Below are 21,253 nucleotides of genomic sequence, written 5' to 3'. Positions count from 1 at the left end.
AAACTGTTGTGCACATATTACATGAGTTTTGATTCTGATTCTGCCTTGCAAATTAATGTCCCTTTACGATTCCGATTCGAGCTACATGCTCTAATGCAATGGTACTTTAAGAAAGTTATTTTCTGTGGCCAAGAAAATATAATTTCTTAGAGTTGATATAAAGATTATACTGAATGTTCGCTGAGCGAACAGATTAGTTGATGGAAAATCGATTCTGCTACAGTTACTACTGGCAGCTGATATAAGTAATTGTAATTAATCATAATTAATTGTAATTATTTATATACACTTCCCTTTGAGCAAAATTCGCTACAATATTAACATGAAATAATAAGTGCAAATTTGTGTTTCGCTTTTGGATTGCAGTGATTAATTTGCTTCTCTTTTCAGTAGCTTTCAGCAGTCTGTAAAAATATACCTCAGATTTCTTGTCAAATCTCTTTGTACAGTCAATCGCAAAGCTCGGTCTGGTTTTAGAGGTGTTTTGTGTGCTCTGTCAGAGCATTCGCGTTAAAACCAATGCTGCCTCTCAGTCTTTTTGCCACTCAGTGGGCGGAGCCGCAACCACTCCGGCTGACGGTGATGTCACATGCATACCCTCTATAGTTTGAGGCTAACCTATTTGTGAGTCACAATATTTACAAAAAAACAAACAAAACAAAAAACAACAGGCCTTAGATAAATGCATGTCTTTTTTTGAATGATCATAATAGCCTCCTATTTCAGGTCATTCTGAGCTGAGGAAGTAGCTGATAGCATGTGTCATCACAGGAAATGCTGGTCTTGCTCAATATGAAGTCTTGAAAAAAAAGACTTGTGGTGTGTTCATGGAAGTCACAGTAGCATGTTACATTTTGGTATGCATTGCCACTTTAGTACATATAAAATCAAAAGAAAAAGCACACACACCACTGGAAAAAACTCTCAAACAAGGAAAACAGAAAAAAGTCGGCACACCTAGGCTTTAAAAATGCAAATATTTAAAGGGGTCATCGGATGCCCATTTTCCACAAGTTGATATGATTCTTTAGGGTCTTAATGAAATGTCTCTAATATACTTTGATGAAAATTCTCAATAGTTTTGTAAAAAAACACCCTTTTTTACCTTGTCAAAATGAGCTCTGCAAAAATCATCTCATTCTGAGGGGATTATTCCTTTAAATGCAAATGAGCTCTGCTCGCCCCGCCCCTCTCTTCTCTCTGTAAAATGACGATCTTGTTTACTTTAGCCACATTTAGCCGCGTTTAGCCGCTAAACTTCCTAACTACCACGTTATAAGGAAAGGTGATCGCAAAGATTCATAAAAAACGCTTATACTCACTTCTGCTGTAAGTGAAGCTGGATCATGAATGATTTGCGCGAACATAGACTGATATATGTAGATCGGGAGGCGCATTACATTCACAAACAAACGTAATCCACTGCATCTTCAGCGGCTCAGATGTCGGGAGTAAATGACGACCACTATGTTCATTATTACATCCAGCAACACAACACCTCAATCGCTCAATCTGAGATATTCTTGTCTAACTTACATCCCTGCTCTGGCACCAAAACATGGAAAGTTACAGGACTGTGACAGCTGGTCTGAGGAAAGACGCTCATGTCAATCAACTATCGTCGGAGTATCCTCTGTGGGTGTGACGGCACACCAACAGGCATCTGAGAACGGTTCAATTTGAAAAAGGGGATATTATTTTTACAGATTAATTAAAAACCACTGCATGGATTTTTATCATTATAGGGTAGATTTGTACATACACTGACAACACACATTAATGTCCAAACAACATGAAAAAGTGAACTTAGCATCCGATGACCCCTTTAATAACAGACACTTGTGTGATAGTCTATAATTATATTTTTTATTTTTTGGGGACCTAGGTGGGCCGACATTTTCTGTTTTTAGAAAACAAATTTGGCACACTATCTTACACTTTCTAGTGCCACCATTTGCACTCATGTTTTGGCTAATAACTGTACATTTTAAAAGCAAAAAAAAAAAAAAATCCCTCCGATTCCTTGGCTCAAACTGAGTTGAATGCATACCAAAATTTGAAAATCTAAAGGTCAAGATTTTTCAGGTTTTAGAATTTTTTGAACATGTCCTAGACATTTTGTCAAATGTTCACAAAAAGTATTCTGGCAGAAAGTTTTAAAAAGTTTTTGATAGACCAAACCACTTTTGTAAAGCACTATAACGAATTTGACAAAACAAGCACATCCTGAGGGCACAGGAACCGTTTCAGCACAGCACCTCCTACTGGTCAAGAAATATTAATATACATTTCTGCTTATAACAAATGTCTTTTATAGGTCTCTCCACATTTTACCTCTATTGTGCTTGGCCCCTTAACTGCTGCTTGCAACTGCAATTATTATTATTATTATTACTATTATTGTTGTTATTATTATTATTGTTGTTATTATTATCATCATAAAAATGAATTAGGGACATGAATGGGGGAAAGACTTTAGTATATGCTTAAGTGGGAGACTATGTTGGTTATGATGATGTATTTTTGTACTGCAGAAAAACAAAATAATTTAAATCTTTTAAATCAAGCCATCAGAGCCATTACAGCAGATGCAAATGATTTTACATATGTTGTTACACCACACAAGCACAAATAATGCAGTTTCTGTAACTTTGAGGAAAATTTAGCAATGAAAATCAACCTAAAAAAAAAAAAGACTTGCAAATATGTTTGAGAACACTTTGTTGCAAAGTTTAGAAAGCAGAAATCATTTTTTTGCTCCAAAGAAATAGTTCAGTGCTGCTAACAGAGTGCTTACCAACAATGTTGTTTAGATGTGAGAGTATATACGAGCTGTGCCACAGAACTGAGATCACATGCCAACTTTGCTCATTTGTCCCATCTTATTTTGAAACTCTCCATTTCTTTTGATCAGGCCTCTGTTGTGCCTGTCATAGTTGCAGGGAATTTTTTTTTTACTTTTTGATGTTTGTTTTGCTTGATCCCCTTTATGATTTCAACCTGAGAATGACAGAGTAACACCTCCATGTACACTGACAAACACGGTCTAAGGTCACAGTGATTTGCAGCTGTAACCACGTGTGATCAGTGACATATTCACACCCGCTCAGATCAGACCTAACTGTGGTTTTACTGTGACATGTGTGAAAATAAAACCAAAGGCTACGCATCACGTTCTAGAAACCACACTGTACTTTAAATAAACAACTCAAAATGTACCCAGAACATTTTAATGCATGACTGGTTGAACACCGCAAGAACAGATAAAAAAAACAAGAGAAAGATGTGAAGAAATAAAAAGAATAACAGGAAGGAAGCGAAAGAGCAAGAAAAGTGAAAGAAGGTTTAACATGCAAATACAGAAGAAAAGATCTGATCACCCAACCTCATGAACTCTAGACCCAAACATGCATCCATTCATTCAAAATAAGAATAAACTGCAAACTAATACTAATGACTTCAGCAGAGATATGATACCTGCTAAAGTCAAACCTAAAGTGAGTGGGAATCTAGCTGAAAGCCATGTGATGATCTGCCATTAGAGAAAGAGAAATCAACACCTGCAAAAGCCTACAGGTAGCCTATATGGTGTACAGATCTGTTAAGCATAAAGCTAATGACATATAAAACTATCTACCTTTAATTATTTATTACAAAAAAATGTGTGTAACATTTAAACATACACTGACCAAAATTATAAACAACACTTTTGTTTTTGCCCCCACTTTTCATGAGCTGAACTCAAAGATCTAAGACTTTTTCATGTACACAAAAGGCCTATTTCTCTCAAATACTGTTCACAAATCTGTCTAAATCTGTGTTAGTGAGCACTTCTCCTTTGCCGAGATAATCCATCCACCTCACAGGTGTGGCATATCAAGATGCTCATTAGACAGCATGATTAATGCACAGGTGTGCCTTAGGCTGGCCACAATAAAAGGCCACTCAAAAATGTGCAGTTTTATCACACAACATGCAACTGGCATGCTGACTGCAGGAATGTCCACCAGAGCTGTTGCCCGTGAATTGAATGTTCATTTCTCTACCATAAGCCGTCTCCAAAGGCATTTCATAGAATTTGGCAGTACATCCAACCGGCCTCACAACCGCAGACCACGTGTAACCACACCAGCCCAGAACCTCTACATCCAGCATCTTCACTTCGAAGAAGTGGTATGGGTATGGTCAGGCATATGTTATGGACAACGAACACAGGTGCATTTTATTGATGGCATTTTGAATGCACAGAGATACCGTGGCGAGATCCTGAGGCCCATTGTTGTACCATTCATCCACGACCATCACCTCAGGTTACAGTATGATAATGCACGGCCCCATGTTATAAGGATCTGTACACAAATACACAATGTCACCCATTGAGCATGTTTGGGACACTCTGGATCTGCGTATATGACAGCGTGTTCCAGTTCCTGCAAATATCCAGCAACTTCGCACACCCATTGAAGAGGAGTAGACCGACATTCCACAGGCCACAATCAACAACCTGATCCACTGTATGCGAAGGAAATGTGTTGCACTGCGCGAGGCAAATGGTGCCCCCCAGTTGCCACCCCCCCCCAAGTACCCAGTACCAAGTTATAATTAGCATTGACTCCACTACTGATGATAAATGATATACAACTCTATTTCTCTCTTGCAGACACTTATAAATCGATTAGCGTGCTGATGGACTACAGAAAAAGAGCGACACTGACCACCCACTTTTCCAGCCGCCTTGTTTCGGGAAGCACTTTGTCTAAATGCTGAATGCCATGATTTAAAAAAAAAAAAAAAAAACTGTGCCTTAAACGTTTTATGAGCAGGCGATGCAAATTATGTAAGTAATAATTATAATAATAATAGTAATGCTAATAACAACAATAAAATACTACAATATTAAAAAATATAGAACGATACAGAGTAATTTGTGTATTGCTAAGTCATTTTGAGCAGTGGTTTTCTGCGCGTCTGTATGCGTGTCCTGTCTGGCCGGCTCAATTACATCATTCCTAGTGTTTAATGGAGGTGGGCGGCCTTCACTGACCTCTCCTGCCATGATTTGTACTTCCACTTCCATGGTAACAACAACCCCTCTGTCTCATGGATCACTCCTTGGGATTATGTGTAATTATTCTTCACCAAGAACACTTTTTTTTTCCCCCTACAGAAGCATATATTATTGCTCCCATCACATAGCTCTCTGGAATACTTGATTCGGACTGGTCAATCATGGCATTCAGCGGTCAGATATTTGCTAATATTCAAGTATGTTATGTGATATGTGTTCTATGTCATATCTTTATATCAGACTGCTCATCTGGAAAACTGTATATGCAACCACCATCACTTCAGAGGACTAAATTGTCTGTATTATTACTGTAACACTTACAGTCCTCATCCTGTTGATAGCTTGATTCATTATTGTTGTTTTTTACTTATTTGTATTTAAATAGAAACTTTACAATAACATACAGGTAAAATTATAAACTAATGTTTTAATTAGTGTTTTAAATAAACAGAACAAAGATACAAATTAAACAATGATTTAAGTTTTTTCAAGTTTAAGGGGTTCAGGTATTGAAACCACTTTAAGAGACAATGCATCCAATATAATAATAAACAGTCGTATTGTCGCATCTAGTGTAGAGAGCGTTACCAATGTAATTCTCTCCTCTCTTTATTTTTGTTCTTTTAGTCAGTATTATTTTTTTGTTTACATATATATATATAAACCTTTAAGCAAAAATATGTCTTTTGTTAAAAAAAAAAAAAAACTTTGTAAAAATTTCCAGTGCTATAATTGACGTTAATGATTATATTTAGTAAAACAAAGAACATGTCACCCCAAAACGCTGTAGTAACGTGGTAATGTTTGATAGGGTACTCCATTCTCAGTGTAAAATGGTGATGTAAACCCTTCTTTGTCCAGCTAGTAAAGCCCCTTTGACATTTAACTTTTAACACCAAATGCCTCAACACAGTAAATAATACAGCCTTTGTTTTTGATTCTAAAGAGGAGAAGGGACATTTTTGTTACGTTACAAATATATATAAAAAAGTTCTATATATATATATATATATATATATATATATATATAAAAAGTTCAAATACTCCCTCATATAGTATACAAGTTCTCTAAATAAGTGTTTATAAACAACTAAATGTGAACTAGTTTGAATCTCAAGGGAGTTTTTAAATTAAAGCAATGCTTATATAGATTTAACACTTTAAAATACAGCGAAGACAAGACAATAGGCTCTACTTATATAATAGCGTATTCTCTTCGGAGAGAACTTTAATGATCGTGCCTGGGAACCCAAATAGGCCTGCTAACAGAAATGATCCACGCATTTAGATAATAGAAAAGCAGCGATTTTAAAACAATGTACGGTTTGTAGATGTTTATTCATATGTTATTTAGTTTAATATTACGTGAATGCATGCTTCATATCTCATGGACGCTCACAATCGGACAGATAAACAATTACAACGATATTGTACAATGTGGCACCGTTAGCACGAGAAGCTTCAGCAAAATGATACTCACCATAACCACAGACTGGAAGCAGTAACGCGCAAAACACACCAAAATGGACTACAGGTTTGTTTGACATTGTCATCGTTTTCCAAAACGTCGCACAGCGATTTCAATCGTGTTTCCTAACCCCAAGCAGCATTTCCTGAGTCCGCGTTGTGTTCTTGTCTCTACGCGCACTCACTTACACTGGACTCGCTCCACAGGGTTGCCAAATATTCCCCCCGACGCAACAATAGCCTAAGTCGAAGGTTCGTGCTTTAATACATTATAATATAAACTTTATATGTCATTTTATTATTTGATTGGTAAAATGTATTTTTCTGATATATGCATTCTGCTGGCATGGTGAAACGTTGTGTTTTGATCTTTCGATTTAAACGAGATTTGGCAACTCGATGAGATGAAAGACTCGGTGCTTTCCACATTGTTGATAAATTACAAAGTACCTTATCAGCCCCGAGGCAAAACGCTTTCATGAAAGTCAGGTTACCCGAATCCTTGTTAACACGTTACAGCAAATATACTACACACAAGCCTCATTGTATTCGTAATTGTTGACCAGGGCTTTACTGTCAGACTTTTAAACTGTTTAGTGTCTATATTATTGTTATATTATTAATTATAGTATACCTTCTGTTTACTGACACTGTTTTGAGAAGAAATTGACACGTGTCAACTTGCTCCAACCTGACATACATAGCCTTAGCCTATACATAACATACATAACCTATTTATATACATAACCGTATTGTCAGGGTTTAGCAAAAGAAGACCCAGATGCAGAATGAACAGGGGAACAACATTTATTGACTGAACTGGGAACACAGAAGGATGAGGCAGTCAGACAGTCCACACAATAGGCAGATCACAACAGGAGAAACAGGCTGGTCGAGGATGGAGAAACTTCAGACGCCGTGGCAAAGGAGACAAGGTAGAAGCCCAAGGAACCACAGGCTTGGCGCTGGAGAAGCATCTCTGGAAGCATCAGGATGACTGTCAGGCCAGAAGAAGCAGCGACCAGGGAGGACTCAGAAAACAGGGCAGGAACTGGCTCGACAAACACACAAAATGGCACAGAAAGCAAATCTAAGGCGGCATTAACACAGGAATTAAAATAGTGGGAAACATACATCTTTTAAAAAGACTACAATTTTAAAAGTAGTTTTAACAAAAATAAATGCTATAAAGTTAAATATATATATATATATATATATATATAGAACAAATAACATAAAACTTAAATTAAATGTAACGGCATTACATTTAAATTTCCTGCACGTGCTACAGTGTATCTGCGCTGGACGGTTTGTCACAGTGTTAGCTTCTGTGGCACTGACAGTTATTTTGTTTTTCTTAAAATTGGAAAGAACACAAATTATGAATTACTACACTGGGTACATCGCCGCGCGATTAAAAGAGGCTGAAATTTGTTTCAAAGAGCCAGGAAGTCACTCAGGCGCAGACACAACAAACGAAAATTGATACTGACGTTAGCTTTTCAGGGAAGACAGCAGATGTCGCTAGACCGTTGTGTGTGGGTGAAATGTCGTCCGCAATGAGATGTAAAATGGAGCTTCCTTGTAGGCTCCGTGTTTTTGGCTCGAACTGACGGACGTCCTTTGGGTTGTCATGACAACGACGCTGCTTAGAGCAGCACTGAATCAAAACAGCATTGCGTCGCCCTTGATACTAGGGGCTGAGGTGGGTCAGACCCGGCATATTTTAGGTCTGCATTGCGTCTTCACACTGAATTCTGAGCAGGCACAGACCCGCTTTAGAGCAGCCTTAAATCGGCTGGGTAAAGATGCCTCAAGACAACACAACAAGAGATAACAGAGCAACAAGTAAAATCTCGCAAAACTCAAGAGAATAAAGGGGAAATACAACTGAAAAGATGAGTCCTAGAAATAATTAACTGGAACATATGAAAACAACACTAGGAACAAATGACTAGAACTACAGACAAAATCAATAAAAACAAGACAGCAACCTTGCTGAAAGCTAGAAACCACTGAGTCTATTAAATATGCACTCAAGGCACGCAAGCACACAAAAATGAACCAATGAAGACAAGAGGGAAATGAGCACAATATAAAGGGAGCAGCACACAAGGATCAGGTGAGCACAATTAGACAAACAAAGACTAAACAAGTGGGTGTGGTAACAGAAAATTAAGAGGCAGGACAAAAGAAGCAAATGGCCAACACAAACAAAGACACAGCCATGTGCTGAGGCACAAGACAAACAAAGAGACATTAAACAAAGACAAAATTGACAAGGCTGTCAGGGCAGGACCCTGACACTTATAAGAAATAACTGCATTCATATAATCATATATAGATTATTTTCTTAATGGCAGTATGGTTTTATTGTGTTCACTTCTTACCCAAACAAATACAGAAAATATATCATTTAGATTTTAGAAATTTAATTACATTTTTCATTTCAGTGTGTGGATATCACTAAAAATGTCATAATTTAGGATTTTAAACTATAGCCCTTGTTACAACTTTCCCATATGACAACTGCCCTGGTGAAAAAAACAGCATATGCTGGTTAGGTATGTTTTGATGCTGGTTTAAGCTGGTTTATGCTGGTCCTTTGCTGGTTTATGCTGGTCATGTTGCTGGTCAAGGACCAGCATAAACCAGCAAAGGACCAGCTTAAACTAGCACCAAAACATACCTAACCAGCATCCCAGCATCAAAACATGCCTACCAACATATGCAGTTTTTTTCACCAGGGTGGCCCTTGTTACCTTGATTTTTTTGAAAGAACCAGACATTTGCAGTTTATATTGAGTCATTGTCAGGCCTGGTGTTATGCAAAAAAGATTTGGTTTAATAAAAATAGTATTATTTTAAAAACAATACACTTTACTTGGATGCAACATAATTATTTCAAGGTCTTTTGCCCTCTACATATTTTGATGGGTCAGATGTGTAATTTGATTGTCTCTTCCTGGTCACTTTAGAGAAACACTTACTAGTTTACAACTTCCTAGAATGACACTTACAGTTTGTTTTAGTTACATGCCTTGAGCGGAAAACTTGTACTAAGTAACTGAAGGACTTTTCTCCTGGGATTTACACAGGTGTACAGTGGTGATATCGGATGTCAGTTCTTAAAATATCACAAGTTACAGGACACTGATGGTTTGACACAAATGTGTGTCTATTCTAAATACGCTTTCTTTATAATGCTCTCTTCAGTAGCTTTGTCAGTTATTTTGATTTAGCTATATGATTCATTTAATAATTTCTATAGGTGAATTCAGGGTGATTGGGACACTTTTCCCAAGGCATTTCAATGACAAAAAGTGTCCCAGTCAACCTGAATTCAACCTATATATCTTAAATATCGCAGGAGAAGCCATAGGATCAGATTGTAAAATATACATGAAAAACAGAGCTGCAAGCAGCAGCGAGAAAGTGCTCCGTGACGAACAGAGGGGTACGTCACTGCGTTTCCACCACCTTTACTGTTCCCTCTTGAAGTGTTCAAGTCGATTTCCTCTCCAACTTCAAAAAACATGCAGAACATTCAGTTCTAGAATTTGTTACATCCGTGCTGCCACAACCACAGAATTTTTCACATGAGCTGTTTATTACTGTTTTTCAACACAGCATGTAAGGCTGTTGAACCACATCTATTGTGCAAGTAAAACTTTTTTAGATGGGTTCTTAGAGGTATAGTTGACCCAAAAAGGAAAATGTTGTTTTCTGTTATGCTCACCCTTAAGCTGTAAATGGGGTGAGAAGACAATGAAGGCTGTAAATTTTTAATTCAGAACAAAACTGGACAAAACAAAATGATATATTTTTTATTATTATTATTATTATGGCAAGTTCTCACATATGTTTGAAATGTTAAATGTATACTGTACATAGAGTGACAACACACGGGTCAACATGTGTTTAATGAACTGCATACTGAACAAACAGAAACATGTAATTTCTTTCTTTTCATGTAAAAAAAAAAAAAAAAAAAAACTGTCTTTTTGTTGCTTCTGCTTGATTATTAACAGAGGTACTTGCACTGCCCCTCCTGTACATTGAAAAGTTTTCTGGCTCCTCCTCTGGTCATTTAATGTATTACATTCTTAAAAAAAAGGAGGAGGGGGAGGCTTGTGATTCATTGCATGATTCATGTATGGGTAGTTCGTTTATGAATAGTTGTGTCAAAATGAAACTTAGTTTAGTCAAGATCTTAGTTTTAAATCTACATAAATGTTACATCTTGGCTCTGTGATTGTTTTAAGAGTTTTCACTTTTTTAGTTACCTCCTTGTTACATGTTTCACATGTATTATTCCTTTGTCTTCTCAGTCTTTCTGAACTGTAACTATACAGTCATAACATTTACTTTAAATATTGTTGGAACACTTCAAATCAAAATGATTTTCCATTATACATTATTGTTATCCACAGACTTTTTTAAAAAAACACTCACTCAGTGAAACCAAAATTGTTGTTATGCTTTGGGATTTATTTTGCATTTACATTCATTAATGAAGATCATAGAGTCATAAACATATGAATATTGTTTGAAAACACAACAATTATAATCGTAAACTCTTTATGTTTTTAAACCTTTCTTACAATATTCATCACCAGGACTTCCAGTAAACCTCACCCTGGCCTGCTTCATGCATATGCTTTTATAAGCTTCATCTGCGCTTACATCATATTTTTTATTGACTGTCTCACGTTGTTCCCAGATGTAGTTAACATTTTCCTTCTTGGCTTGGCCGGTCATGCATAGCAAGATGCTGAGGACACCGTCTTGTGGCTTTGGCAAACTCTGAGTCCGGTAAGCCCAGCCCCACAGCCCATGAATGATCTGTTAGGTCCTCAGACACTCAGACCGAGAGATGGACATGTGTTTGACTGCTGACAAACAGGTATTGCGTTTTTACCTTTTCTTTCCTTTTCTTTTCTTTTCTTTTCTTTTCTTTTCTTTTCTTTTCTTTTCTTTTCTTTTCTTTTCTTTTTTCTTTTCTTTTCTTTTCTTTTATTTTCTTTTCTTTTCCTTTTCTTTCTGTTTAGAGATTACTTACAGTAAATGGAGCCATATGTGGGAAATGTTTATCTAAAGGCAATCTAACCACTTTAACAAAACATAATTATTATCTTTTGACAGCTCAGGCAGACTTTTTTTTTCTCTCAGATTAGCTGCAGGAAACAGTGGATCAGCTCAGGCAAAATGCTGCCAGGAATTCTTTATGAAGGAAAATCTTTACAAATCGTTCCATCATGTAGATCCTTTATTTAAAGCCCTGAAAAGGTATATATTATCAGAAGTGATGTTAGTTGAGAACAAACAGTTGACGGTTCCTGTTTACAAGAGCTCTCAGTGCACAGTTTGCTTTGTGCGAGAGGTGAGATGGAAAGTAAATCTTGAGCGAGCTCTGACATGCTGATGAAGTGTGGACACACCCTGGTGTTATTCAGGACAGAAAATGGAGGACAGCTGCATGCGTTCTGGACCAGGCAGGAGAAAAAGTGGTTGCTAACGGAACGTCACCTCCGGCCAGTTTTGTTGCATAATAAGAAACCCAAGCATAGTTTAAGACTCTGGAGGAAGTAGACTGCCAATTCAAGCAACAGTACTGCAGCTGAGCTGCTGCTTAGGAATTTTTCTGAGTGTCTAGCTCATAAAATCCAAACTTTTAGGTTTGAAGTTGCCCAAGAAAGCTGATAACAAGGTAAGGCTTCTGCTTTGTTTCTGATGATGTAGATATGTGCAAATGCTTGAATATAAACCTGGAATAGACGGTCTTTTAAATGGGCTGATGATCCAGTTGTCTGGATGAAGTTTAAAATGTGCAGTGCTCCCGCCACTAAAGTCAGTTTAAAGCAAAATATACATTACAGTTTCCTCTGCATTTCCCTGAGCTGACATGAAAATACAGTCAGTCCGATTTGCTTACATTTCAGTGCTGACTTATAGTGCAGAATGCTTTTCTTTCTTTTCAAAATCTTCACATGTTTATTTCCATGGGTAAATAGACCAAATGTTCACTGTGGCCCTCTGAACCACTTTATGTTATGTTGTTATGTTTCTCTGGATAATGTTGTTCTTTCAGCCAGCTGAGATGACGGTTCAAACTGCCCCCTAAAACCATGGCACTGCTCAAAGTGGGTCGCAGCACAGACCGTCAAAGGACTGAGCCCGGTTTATTGTCTTCTCCATATCTCGCATTGGCTGACTAACCATCACAGTGGCACTCCTGTTTACACATCACTGAAACATCCTGGTGAGTCGCGCTTCTTTCACTTTCAAGGAGACTGGCTCTGTTCTGAAATCTAGCCAGCAGCCTACGCAGACAGAATTTAAAGGCACAGTCTGAGCTGTTACGAGAGGTAGAACAACTATGCTGGTTTCTAAGAATCTCTCTTTAAGGCAAGTTAAGACAAATCCGTTTTAAAGGCAAAGTATAGAAATGAATAGCGACAAATTGAGGGATAATCATCCGGGATGGCGAAGGGACAGATCAGTCATAAATAGAATTAATTTATTACTGGTTCAGTAAATGAATTCACTAAATCAACAAAATAGAACAGTCAGACCATTTTACCCAATATGTTTGATTTCTGCCATGTGTTTTTTTTTTTTGGCAAAAAATTATTAGCTTCCAACATGCAACACTGAATTCTACTGAAGTCAATAGTGAGACTTTCCGACTCTCCCATGCTCACTGAATGCTTGACAAAAGCTTTATATTTATTATACAATATGACATTTGACATATATATTAAAAGACATGAATTGTCATTTTTTATAAACAGTAGTTGAAGTGTGATTTTGTAATGCTTCTGTCAGCCACCAAATAGGATTTCCCCTGTGTTTGATTTCTCCACTCTAATGCCACTTAGTATGTCACATTGTCAGATTCTGTTGAAATAAATGTTGAGCTCACTTATGACATGTCATGTCATGCAGGATGCTGTTTTAGCTGTCTGCAGACACAACCCAGATAGCAAGCTACCATTAAAACAATGTTAACTAACTGCATTGAATTAATGTTGCAAAGTGATTTTGGTTCCATATCACTTTTGCACCCACAATTAATGTTGAAACAAAGTTGAGATTTCAACAGAAAATCAATGAAAATTTCATTAAATCAATGTCATGAAATAATAGTTCAAGACTGACAAAAAAAAAAAAAAAAAACACTGAATTAATATCACACTATGGTTAATTCTACATCACTGCTGTTGAATCGACATTGAAATTAACAAAAATAATCAATGGTAAAATTGTTGAATCAACATTACATTATGATTTATTCCACATCACTGATATTGAAGCACAACTGAAATTAACAAAAATAATCAATGGTAATGTCAGTGAATCAACGTTACACTATGATGTTGATTCTACAACAACAATTGTAAAGCAATTGTAAATGCCCATCATGGTCTGACGCCCCACAGATTGAGAAACACCCACGAGTGTTCTGCAGAAATCTTGCCTGCATCATCTTGTGGTCATCAACTACAAATCACTGTTAGTTCAATGTCGACTTTCATCAAAATTTCAATGCTGATCCAACATACTTTAAACATGCAAATGTCAATCTCAACAAAAATGATGGTTTGGATCAAAACTCATCATTGTATGAATGTCACCATGCTATCTGGGAAGGCAGCTCAGCAGCTTTTAGAACAGAGCCGCTATTGTAGCAGCTTGGCTGAACAATAACATGTTTCTTGCACATGCAGCTCTTGAAGGAATCCTGATGATCCTGTGGAGTCAGATGAGTTTTGCAGTGCTGTACTGCGTACTGTGGCTCGCTGCACCTGCTTTCCTGCGCTCTGAATTCAAGGTGGCTTACGTGACCGAGCGCAATGTGTTCATGTGCACGGATCAAGCCTTATGTGAGAAGATGAACTCCAGTGAGTTTAGCAACTGCAAGGATCACTCATCTTTCCTGCGCAAGGCCGAGAGCCAGAGTCAGCCTGTTCAAAAAAAGCGGCTGACGGTGTTGTACACATCGCCTCTTAATGTGGCCCTCTTGCTGAACAACTCTGAGGTTCGGCACCTGACACTGATCCAGTGCAAGTCCGCCGCTGAGCAGCCCGTCCCCTTTGAGTACTTTACAGTGCAGCGCCTGGAGAGTCTAACGGTCACGAGCCGGTTCTGGAAGCCTGGACAGAATAATGAAATTATCATAGGCAAGGACAGGGATGCCCCCTACCACGAGGAGGCTAGAATCGCTGTCATTCATACCTCTGTGCTGACCGGGAAAACAGAGCCGAAGTCATACACAGTCCAAACCAAAGTGGATCGCAGTGGAATGACATCCTTCCCGGACATTTTTATGTCTCAGAATGACCTTTCAGAAATGTCCAGGTTATTTGTCACTTTTCTGTACTGAGAGGCATTTTTTCCCCAGGACTTTTAAAAGCTTTGTTGTAGCCACTATAACACAAATAGCTGTTGTGCATAATTCATAATGTATATACTTAATGCATACAATTACAGTTTACAAATACTTATTGTATACATTGCAAACATTAAAATCTTTCAGAATTAAACATCGTCATAATGCAAAACGAGAACAAAGTAAAAACGAATTGATTTTTCATGTGGGCTTTGCACATTTTGTGTGCTTTGCACATGCGCTGCTGTTTTACTGAAGATTCAGTTCTCTTAAGATGTTTTGTATTTACAATAATAGGATAATATTGAATAAAAATTGTATTTATATAAATAAAAAATGGCAAAGAATTGTGTGATGCTGTTGTTCAAAAATCTACCGCCCTGCAGAATCTGACCCCCCTTAGACTGACAGTCACAAAAAAAGAAAAAGAAAAAAAGAAAAAGCAGAAACAAACGTAAGATAAGAATGAATTTGCTGCAGCAAACATGCCATTTTAACTTGTTTCTCGTATCTGAGCATTTCACATCACAAGTATAATGCTGTACCAGGTGAGCTGTTGAGCAAGTTTAATAGATAAGAAAAGCCACATATGCGGAGCTGATCCTGTAATCATTTATGTGAAAAGGACTGAAAGTTGTTGTGTTTTACTGCATCTAGTGTAAATTTCACTTGGAAACTGCTATTTTGGAGTTATCCAAAAATGATAGAGGCAAGTTTTTTTAAATGATGTCAAAAACATACCATGTGAAATCACACATTTTTTAGCTTCTTAAACATTGTTTCATGTTTGTCTGGAGGCCTATTCAAATACCCACACTTGCTGTCTTGGCCACTTGAGAGTGCATACGTGCAACAGGAAGTGTTTATGACTGTTCACATCTTAAGAACGCTAAAGCTTAGTGCCCTTAACACACACTAAATCCACACTTTGGAGTGGTATTCAAGGCTAAGTGTATCCCATCATGCATCATGTTCTGGAAATAAATTAAGATTTTTTTTTCTGATGTCATGGAAACCTTTCCAAATATTATTATAGGTGTTATTATAGGTACATATGGGTGAAAAGATGTGTATGTTGAAATTAGTACAACAGTTGCAACTGCTTTGTATCATTTAATTAGAAGCACCACAATGACTAAATTGTGTAATCTGTTATAGAGACTACAAAACAGACATTTAAAAATTTATTTTAAAATCAAAAATCGTCAAAAAAATCAAAATGAAGCTAAAGGCTTAAGTGTGTCCCAGGTCTACACACACTTTTTCGCGCCCAATCAAGTTTTTATTTTATTTTTTTGAAAAAAAAAAGAAGTTTAGTTTAATTACAAAAAGCAGATCAGATGAGTAACTATTTGCAATTTTTTGTTTGTGAATTAAAAAAACAAAACAAAAAACATGTAAAATAAAAAAAATCCTGATAGTATTTTCATGCTGATGCCAAATCGAATCCACATCAGACGGGTGGGTTGCAGAAGTTACAAATGTATTCAGAAGGATTCAGAGATGCAAATGAGTAACAGAAATAATCATAACTTAAGGCTGAAAAATTAAAATTAAGTTTCAATAAGAATGTTTAATTCATTCATTTCACAAATACATTGCATAACACGAACTTGATCAAAGTCATTCTTAATCAGTCCAAACCAAATTAAGTTAGTATAAATCTAAGAAATCTATGAATTGTATCATTCATATAAGTCTGTCAAATCTGAGGAGGCTAGGTGCAGAAACATCTAAGCACACCTAGCGAAGGGAAAGGGGAAGTGAGAGCAAAGAGAGAAAAGAAGAAGTGAAGAGCCTAATCAAAGACGGGTTTTATCACTAGATAGGCAAAACCAAAAAGGGGTAATTTCCTGAGACGTGACAGTGGGTACACAATGTCTGCAGATGTCAGTCCACACCAACTAAATGATATTCTAATGATATCCTGTGGTCTGTCCCCCGGGGACCATGCAGGCTAGACATACCTTCTCATAGTCTGATTAACACTTTTGCATCTTTATGTACTTCTTGTTCCAAAATATTTATAGATTGGCCTAAGAGACCACACACACACACACACACTGTGCTGATTAATCTAAATCAAAGACTGTATGCGGCTGACCAAAAGGAGAGACAAAAAACATAATACGTGTAGGGTGTAATACACCCCTGTTGAAAATACCAGCATATGCTGGTAGTTAGGTTTTGATGCTGGTTTAAGATGGTCCTTAGCTGGTCATGTTGCTGGTCAAGGACCAGCATAAACCAGCAGGATATTTGTCACTTTTCTGTACTGAGAGGCATTTTTCCCCCCAGGAATTTAAAAGCTTTGTTGTAGTCACTATAACACAAACAGCTGTTGTGCATAATTCATAATGTATATACTTAATGCGTACAATTACAGTTTACAAATACTTATTGCATACATTGCAAACATTAAAACCTTTCAGAATTAAACATCGTCATAATGCAAAATGAGAACAAAGTAAAAACTAATTTCCTGAGGTTTTTCATGTTGGCTTTGCACATTTTGTGTGCTTTGCACATGCGCTGCTGTTTTACTGAAGATTTAATTCTCTTAAGATGTTTTGTATTTACAATAATAAAATAGGATAATACTGAATAAAAAAAATATATTTATATAAATAAAAAAAGGCTAAGAATTGTGTGATGCTGTTGTTCAAAAATCTATTGCCCTGCAGAATCTGACCCCCCTTAGACTGACAGAAAGAGAAAGAAAAAGAAAAAAAAGAAAAAGCAGAAACCAACGTAAGATAAGAATGCATTTGCTGCAGCAAACATGCCATTTTAACTTGTTTCTACAAGTCTTTTACTCGTATCTGAGCATTTCACATCACAAGTATAATGCTGTACCAGGTGAGCTGTTGAGCAAGTTTAATAGATCAGAAAAGCCACATATGCGGAGCTGATCCTGTAATCATTTATGTGAAAAGGACTAAAAGTTGTTGTGTTTTACTGCATCTAGTGTAAATTTCACTTGGAAACTGCTATTTTGGAGTTATCCAAAAATGATAGAGGCAAGTTTTTTCAAATGATGTCAAAAACATACCATGTGAAATCACACATTTTTTAGCTTCTTAAACATTGTTTTATCTTGTAAAAGAGCTTTGGGTTCCACAGAGAATCTGCAGTGCAATAGAATTTTACATCATCGTGTGGCTCTTTTCAAGATATTATGAAAGTTATTCAGGGTCTTACCGTTCTGGGAGTGTTAGTACGTCACAGGTCAAGGGACAAAGGAAACTTCAGATGTTTGTCTGGAGGCCTATTCAAATACTTACACTTGCGGTCTTGGCCACCTGAGAGTGCATACGTGCAACAGGAAGTGTTTATGACTGTTCACATCTTGAAAACGCTAATGCTTAGTGCCCTTAACACACACTAAATCCACACTTTGGAGTGGTATTCAAGGCTAAGTGTATCCCATCATGCATCATGTTCTGGAAATAAATTGAGATTTTTTTTTTCTGATGTCATGGAAACCTTTCCAAATATTATTATAGGTGTTATTATAGGTACGTATGGGTGAAAAGATGTGTATGTTGAAATTAGTACAACAGTTGCAACTGCTTTGTATCATTTAATTAGAAGCACCACAATGACTAAATTGTGTAATCTGTTATAGGGACAACAAAACAGACATTTAAAAATTTATTTTAAAATCAAAAATCATCAAAAAAAAAAATCAAAATGAAGCTAAAGGCTTAAGTGTGTCCCAGGTCTACACACACTTTTTCATGCCCACTCAAGTTTTTATTTTATTTTTTTGATTAATGCTTGAACAGACAGTACAAGAACATAGCTAAGGGATCACATACAAATCTATAAAATAATGTCCAGTAGTTATAAATTATACATAAATGACAAACACAAAAGCATACACACTGATAATAAAATAAAAATTGTTACAGAAAAAAAATGAAATTTTGGTTAAATTACAAAAAGGAGATAGGATGAAGGAGATAGGATGATTTGCAATTTTTTGTTTGTGAACAAAAATAAAAAAAATACCACGTAAAATTAAAAAAAAAATACTATATCTAAATGGGGGTTACGCATTAACTCAGTATTTTCTGAGTTACTTTTTCCTGATAGTATTTTCATGCTGATGCCAGATCGAATCCACATCAGACGGGTGGGTTGCAGAAGTTACAAATGTATTCAGAAGGTTTCAGAGATGCAAATGAGTAACGGAAATACTCATAACTTAAAGCTGAAAAATTCAAATTAAGTTTCAATAAGAATGTTCAATCCAATCATTTCACAAATACATTGCATAACACAAACTTGATCAAAGTCAAATCAAATTAAGTTAGTATAAATCTAAGAAATCTATGAATTGTATCATTCATATAAGTCTGTCAAATCTGAGGAGGCTAGGTGCAGAAACATCTAAGCACACCTAGCAGAGGGAAAGGGGAAGTGAGAGCAAAGCGAGAAAAGAAGAAGTGAAGAGCCTCATCAAAGACAGGTTTTATCACTAGATAGCTGAAACCAAAAAGGGGTAATTTCCTGAGACGTGACCCACTAGGTCCACAATGTCTGCAGATGTCAGTCCACACCAACTAAATGATATTCTAATGATATCCTGTGGTCTGTCCCCCGGGGACCATGCAGGCTAGACATACCTTCTCATAGTCTGATTAACACTTTTGCATCTTTATGTACTTCTTGTTCCAAAATATTTATAGATTGGCCTAAGAGACCACACACACACACACACACTGTGCTGATTAAACTTAATCAAAGACTGTATGCGGCTGACCAAAAGGAACATCAGAGACAAAACACATAATACGTGTTACAGCCCTGTTGAAAATACCAGCATATGCTGGTAGTTAGGTTTTGGTGCTGGGATGCTGGTTAGGTAGGTTTTGATGCTGGTTTAAGCTGGTCCTTAGCTGGTCGCGTTGCTGGTCAAGAACCAGCATAAACCAGCTATGGAGCAGCATAAACCAGCAAAGGTCCAGCTTAAACCAGCATCAAAACCTACCTACCAGCATATGCTGTTTTTTTCAACAGGGACGTGTTGCACATATTAAAAATCAGTGTTGGGGGTTACGCATTACAAGTAACGCAAGTTACGTAATAATATTACTTTTTTCAAGTAACTAGTAAAGTAACGCATTACTTTTGAATTTCTAAGAAAATATCTGAGTTACTTTTTCAAATAAGTAATGCCAGTTACTTTTTCCCCATTTATTAATTGACAAGTCTCCTGTTGGGAAATTGGGAGTAAACATGATGTTACTGTATTCTAGACTAAATGTGAACATGCATTAATTCATCTCACTCGCAAAAAACAGATAGGGGTGTGTTCACCCCTCATCACACCACAGCTGTTTCCTCCAGTGAAAATAAAGCACATTAACGCATACTTTCTAAAACTATCCTGTTGCCATTTTCGTTTGAAAATTTAACTTTCAATTGTTTCTAGTGCATGTGGAAAAGAGGTTTGCATACTTCAGCTAAGGAAAGAGGCTTGTACTAAAAATGCAAACAGTAAGGTTTTGTATTTGTACAGTAAACGTAAGTGTGTGAGAGAGATCAGAAAGACTTGTATTTGGCTTATTCAGTAATCAAATGTTATACCTATCTATACAATACAGTGGAATATTGCAATAAGTATAGTATACCACCCCTATTAGTCAAACATTTTTTATTTTATTTATTTATTTATTTATTACATTTTTGTTATTATACCCTCACTGGGGGCTGAGCCCCCCTAAAATGAAAATCCTAGAATCACCCCTGTTTAACATTATAACAATTTGCTTTATTTACCGGCATTATTTATAAATGTAATAATTTTGTGCTTATTTGTGTTTAACCTAAACTACAAGTAGTGTTAATGTAGACTTACATACGGGTAGCCTATCTAAATATGATTTTTTATGATTTTATGCTATACTGACCTACCTCATTACCCTCCACTATAATGAGAAGCAATAAACTACTTTTTGGTATTTTATACTGCCTAGTCATACTTCTGTGGATATTTTTGTGAAAGTAACTCAAAAGTAACTTAAAAGTAGTGTAACGCATTACAATCCAGAGAAAGTAATATTGTAATGTAACTAATTACTTTTAAAAGATAGTAACTAGTAATATATAATGTATTACATTTTGGAAGTAACTTGCCCAACACTGTTAAAAATCATAAAAGGGCTGAGTACATGATTCTTAAGAAATAACATTGCAGAATAACCAATAACAAATATGAAGAATAATTAATGAAACATTACATAATCAACTTATAATGCATAACTTCTTATATGAAAATGTCAATTTAAAAAAACCCACACATCACTTCCCACTTGAAC

At 36.5% G+C, this 21,253-nt stretch overlaps 2 protein-coding genes across 3 annotated transcripts in view; one reads left to right on the top strand and one right to left on the bottom strand.

Annotated features, from left to right (window-relative positions):
* The window catches only part of LOC127174797 (interferon gamma receptor 1-like), a 20,580-nt gene extending 13,841 nt beyond the window's left edge, over positions 1-6,739 (bottom strand). The window contains exon 1 of the mRNA XM_051125382.1: positions 6,549-6,739. Coding sequence (XP_050981339.1) covers positions 6,549-6,621 — 73 coding nt within the window. The 5' untranslated portion in view covers positions 6,622-6,739. The remainder of the gene's footprint in view (positions 1-6,548) is intronic.
* A 4,519-nt stretch (positions 6,740-11,258) lies between these two features.
* Positions 11,259-15,274, top strand: si:ch73-52p7.1 (uncharacterized protein LOC100321084 homolog). Of its 2 annotated transcripts, none has more exons than XM_051125390.1 (3): positions 11,259-11,441; positions 12,627-12,797; positions 14,266-15,274. In XM_051125390.1, the coding sequence occupies exon 3, from the start codon at positions 14,283-14,285 to the stop codon at positions 14,919-14,921; it is 639 nt and encodes a 212-aa protein (XP_050981347.1). In that variant the 5' UTR covers positions 11,259-11,441; positions 12,627-12,797; positions 14,266-14,282; the 3' UTR covers positions 14,922-15,274. The 2 variants fall into 2 exon arrangements, with proteins under 2 accessions (XP_050981347.1, XP_050981346.1); XM_051125389.1 differs by lacking the exon at positions 11,259-11,441 and adding an exon at positions 11,477-12,245.
* Positions 15,275-21,253: the final 5,979 nt, after the last annotated feature.

The sequence above is a fragment of the Labeo rohita genome, chromosome 13, assembly GCF_022985175.1.
Source record: "Labeo rohita strain BAU-BD-2019 chromosome 13, IGBB_LRoh.1.0, whole genome shotgun sequence".
Lineage (NCBI taxonomy): Eukaryota > Metazoa > Chordata > Actinopteri > Cypriniformes > Cyprinidae > Labeo > Labeo rohita.
Note: the sequence above shows the minus strand (reverse complement) of the source record. Positions and strands in the feature narration are given on the sequence as shown.

Bases quoted from the DNA above. Each gene is read 5' to 3' on its own strand.
- si:ch73-52p7.1 (XM_051125390.1), top strand. From the start codon at position 14,283: ATGATCCTGTGGAGTCAGATGAGTTTTGCAGTGCTGTACTGCGTACTG.